Source organism: Pseudomyrmex gracilis, unplaced genomic scaffold (genome assembly GCF_002006095.1).
Source record: "Pseudomyrmex gracilis isolate BER0280 unplaced genomic scaffold, ASM200609v1 scaffold_1422, whole genome shotgun sequence".
NCBI lineage: Eukaryota > Metazoa > Arthropoda > Insecta > Hymenoptera > Formicidae > Pseudomyrmex > Pseudomyrmex gracilis.
Genome location: NW_018022006.1, coordinates 3908 through 8556, shown reverse-complemented (window position 1 = coordinate 8556; position 4649 = coordinate 3908). Strand labels below are relative to the sequence as shown.

The 4649-nt window shown below is 38.0% G+C and overlaps 3 protein-coding genes across 3 annotated transcripts; all 3 read left to right on the top strand.

The window, feature by feature from the left end:
* Window positions 1-260: 260 nt before the first annotated feature.
* On the top strand, window positions 261-1064 carry LOC109862144. The gene has a single exon (XM_020442096.1). The coding sequence runs from the start codon at window positions 261-263 to the stop codon at window positions 1062-1064; it is 804 nt and encodes a 267-aa protein (XP_020297685.1).
* A 129-nt stretch (window positions 1065-1193) lies between these two features.
* On the top strand, window positions 1194-3290 carry LOC109862143. The gene has a single exon (XM_020442095.1). It carries the CDS (start codon window positions 1194-1196, stop codon window positions 3288-3290), a length of 2097 nt encoding a protein of 698 aa, XP_020297684.1.
* Window positions 3291-3395: 105 nt separating this feature from the next.
* LOC109862145 lies at window positions 3396-3998 on the top strand. The gene has a single exon (XM_020442097.1). It carries the CDS (start codon window positions 3396-3398, stop codon window positions 3996-3998), a length of 603 nt encoding a protein of 200 aa, XP_020297686.1.
* Window positions 3999-4649: the final 651 nt, after the last annotated feature.

Below are 4649 nucleotides of genomic sequence, written 5' to 3'. Positions count from 1 at the left end.
ACTTCTCCATCCCCTCCAGTGGGCGTGGCCAGTCACCACCAAGGGAGGGGGAAATCCACCGTGGTGGGGCAATGGCGCCAGAAGTGGTGGGGGGGCCAGGTGGAGGGGGTTTGTTTTGACGCGCCATACGTGCCCACGTACTACTCAAGGGGAAACATTTCGCCAAAGATTGTTTAAACAAGGTTTGTAAAATATGTGAGAAAAAGCATAATACGTTGTTACACGATGATCGCGATACCTCGGAAAATCATAAGCGAGAAATGGGAAAGCAAATGTCAAATCAAAGGTCCGAAGCAAAAAATAACGAGGATGTCGTATGTAATCACGCTCAGACGAACAAATTAACGAAAACAAGTCAGGTATTATTATCAACAGCAATGGTTAAGGTAAAAGGCAGTGATGGACAAACTATCATCGGTAAAGCACTATTAGACAATGGATCCCAGTCTAATTTTGTCACAGAAGAATTCGCTAAAAAATTAAGTCTAAAGTTTACAAATAATCAAATAGAAATTAAAGGAATTAGTCAGCATGTAACTCACGCTATGAACTCGGTTAACTTAAGCATGACTTCACGCTTCGATACATTTGAAATGGATATACTATGCATAGTATTACCTAAAATTACGCAAAGCGTGCCGACGTTTGAATTCATCAAAGCTGATTGCAACATTCCGAAGAATATTAAGTTAGCTGACCCGAATTTTAATTTAGCAGGTAAAATAGATTTACTGCTCGGGGCAGAAAGATTTTGGGAAGTAATTTGCGTAGGCCAAATAAAGCTAGGAAAGAATCAGCCGGTATTACAGAAATCAGTGTTAGGAGGGCTCGTATCAGGTACTATCAGTATATTTTTAAGTAAGCAAAAACAAACGAGTTGTAATCTGAGCTTAGCTGAGGATTTGAATAATACAGTGCATAAGTTTTGGGAAATAGAACAGTATGAAAATTCGAATTTTGTGACTCCTGAGGATGAGTACTGCGAAACACATTTTAAAAATAATTATAGTCGTCAGTCAGATGGCAAGTTTGTCGTTAAGTTACCTGTAAAAGAGGAAGTGTAGAAAGATTTAGGTAATTCTAAGGAAATAGCTCAAAAAAGATTATACGCGTTAGAAAGAAAATTTGCCAATAATTCTGCACTCAAGAGCGAATATGTGAAATTCATGAGTGAGTATTTAACTTTAGGACATATGAAACGTGCATCAAAATTATCTGGTAACGAATCACGAGTTTATTTACCTCATCATGCAGTAGTAAAGGAAAGTAGTAATACCACAAAAACTAGGGTAGTTTTTGACGCCTCCAGTAAAGGGTCCAAAGGAAAATCGTTAAACGATGCTTTGTATAAAGGACCGGTGTTGCAATCAGACCTCTTCACAATAATTGTTAGATTTAGAAGTTTCAAATATGTATTATGCGCTGACATTAAGAAAATGTACAGACAAATACTAATACACAAAGACCAGTTTCCGTTACAAACTATTTTATGGCGTGAGAATCCTCATAAAGAAATAGAGGAATACGAATTAATCACAGTGACGTACGGTACAAAACCAGCATCATTTCTAGCAGGTAGATGCATACACGAATTAGCTGCAATCGAAAAGGTAAATTTTCCTCTAGGTGCGAAAATCATATGTAAAGATTTTTATATGGACGACCTTTTGACAGGCGCAAATACAGTGGACGATCTACTTCAAATAAAAAAGGATATAACGGAATTACTATCAAAAGGGGGTTTCGAATTGCATAAGTGGAACACCAACATCCCACGTATACTTGAAAATATTCAATGCTCTAATGTCTCTGTAGATATCGATAAAGAAACAGAATCCAAGTTATTAAAAATATTGTGGAACCCGCTGACAGACACATTTCATTATAGGACTAACGCGATTTGGACCGATAATCGTGTAACAAAACGAAATATGCTTTTTCAAGTATGTAAATTGTTCGACCCACTAGGTTTAGTGGGACTCGTGGTAACGATGGTCAAAATATTAGTACAAAGTTTGTGGGCCCGGAGGGTGCAGTGGGATGAGTCAGTCCCAATAGACATTTTTAAGTCCTGGCATCAAATAAGATCGCAATTAAAGGTTCTAAATACACTAGAAATCCCGAGAGCGTTAATTTCAGAAAGCACAGATCTACAAATACAAATTCACGGATTTTGTGACGCAAGTGAAAAAGCTTATGGGGCATGCGTATACTTAAGAAGAAAAGATATAAAAAATAATGTAAACATTACTTTAATCTGTTCTAAATCACGCGTAGCACCACTAAAGTCGTTATCGTTACCGCGCTTAGAATTATGTGGTGCCACACTTGTAATAAGCTTAATGAACCGTGTGTTAGCCAGCTTGAACGTGAAAGTACATGAAAAATACTTTTGGACAGATTCCAAAATAGTGTTAGCATGGATAAATTTGTCAGCGCACAGATGGCAAGTTTTCGTAGCAAATAGAGTTAGTGAAATACAAAATAGTTCTTCACCTTCTGAATGGCAGCACGTAGGATCGAAAGAAAATCCTGCCGATTTGATTTCGAGGGGAGTCACACCAGAGCAATTAAAACAGTCTTCTTTATGGTGGGAAGGGCCTCACTGGTTAAAAGCGAGCGAAAGTACGTGGCCAAGGGAAGGTAAAGAATTATTATTAGAAAACGTACCTGAGAAACGTAAAAGCGTTGTGATTGCTACGGCTGTGATAACTGAACCGATAGTAGATTGTAAGAGATATTCATCTTTGTATAAGTTATTTCGTGTAGTAGCTTATGTAAGAAGATTCGCACATAACACAAGAGGTGACGCTGTAGAACGCAGAATGGGACCTATAGCGTTACAGGAGATTGAAGATGCAAAGAAAATAGTAATCAAAATAATCCAAATTGAAGAATTTGAAGAAGATATAAAGCTAATAAAACTTGGAAGGAACGTCAGTTGTAAATCGAGATTAATCGCACTTAATCCTTTTCTGGACGAAGAAGGAATACTACGAGTAGGAGGGAGATTAAAGCACGCGGCATTACAAGAAACGTCCAAGAATCCAGCCATATTACCGGCGACGCATCATTTTACAGCCCTGGTAATAACACGTTATCACAAAGAGCTGCTGCATGCTGGAGTTCAAACAACCTTAAACGCCATTAGAGAAGAGTTTTGGCCGATTCTTGCGAAGAATCAAATTAAGAAGATTATTCGTAACAGTGTCAATTGCCGGAAGGCTAATCCTACACTGATTCATCAAATTATGGGTCAACTACCACCAGTAAGAGTTAATGAAGCTTGATTATTTTGTAATACTGGGGTGGACTATTGTGGTCATTTCTACGTGCGCGACAGAGTACGTAAGAACAGCAAAAAATACAAATGTTATGTAGCCCTGTTTATTTGCATGGCTACGAAAGCAATACACATTGAGCTGGTTGAAGATTTAACTACGGAATCGTTTATAGCAGCGTTCAAACGATTTGTGGCACGAAGAGGAAAGGTAAGAAATATGTATTCCGACAACGGCACAAATTTCGTTGGCGCCAATCGAGATTTTCAAGCACTGTATCAAAGTGAGGAGTTCAAGAGGGACATTTCGGAATTCGCAACTGCTGAACAAATCACTTGGCATTTTATACCAGCAAGATCTCCCCATTTTGGTGGCTTGTGGGAGTCAGCAGTTCGTTCTATGAAGCGACATCTAAAACGAACTGTAGGAGATGCCTGCCTTACTGTAACGGAAATGATCACAGTATTGACGCAGATAGAAGCTATACTAAACTCAAGACCGTTAACGCCGTTATCAGATGATCCAACGGATTTAAGAGCGTTAACGCCTGGACATTTTATAATTGGAGAAAATCTCATGTCGGTTCCTGAATTTGATTTACGAGAAATTAAGATGAATAGATTATCCAGATGGCAGTATGTAGAGCAAATAAAACAGCACTTCTGGACTAGATGGAAAAGGGAATATCTGTCAACTTGTCAGCAAAGAAGCAAGTAGAAAACTGACCCTCATAATAAAATAAAAATAGGACAGTTAGATTTGTTAAAGGAAAACGATATGATACCTTTAAAGTGGACCTTAGCCAGGGTTGTTGAAATACATCCTGGTTTGGATAATATTGTACGAACGGTTACTGTGCGTAGTAATAAAGAGACATATAAAAGATCTATTGTTAATATTTGTCCTTTAGTAGACGACTAACAGATTTGAAAGATAAGACTTTAGAGCAAAAGCGTTCATTTGTGTATGTTAAGTTTACTCCAAATTGTAAGTTCCTAAGCGAGTTGCGTTTATTTATGTTCTTTGTTTTAGTTCAGTTGTTTCTTGATTTGGTTTGTTTTATTTCTATTGAAAATATAAAATATTTGTCAAGGCGGGCGGCATGTTAAAGAGTCAGAGCCGTCTCGTGAGTACCGATAGATTATTTGGTATTTTTAGTTGCGTTATGTAAGGCGCGGCGACGCTGTTAGCGTAGTAGCGGTTGGGAAGAAGTAGAAAAAGGTTAATCAATCTAAGAACGGCCATGATAGGCATCCTTTGTACTGGCAGCGTGCCGGCTTTCTATTACGAAATAAAGACATAATCAAAACTAAAGTTTCCTGCAGTCTATACATCATTAAGAGGCTCAGTATTCTTCAATTAAAACAT

What these genes read in the sequence shown, in the direction of transcription:
- LOC109862143 (XM_020442095.1), top strand. Translation starts at nt 1,194, where the DNA reads ATGAAACGTGCATCAAAATTATCTGGTAACGAATCACGAGTTTATTTA.
- LOC109862145 (XM_020442097.1), top strand. Translation starts at nt 3,396, where the DNA reads ATGGCTACGAAAGCAATACACATTGAGCTGGTTGAAGATTTAACTACG.
- LOC109862144 (XM_020442096.1), top strand. Translation starts at nt 261, where the DNA reads ATGGGAAAGCAAATGTCAAATCAAAGGTCCGAAGCAAAAAATAACGAG.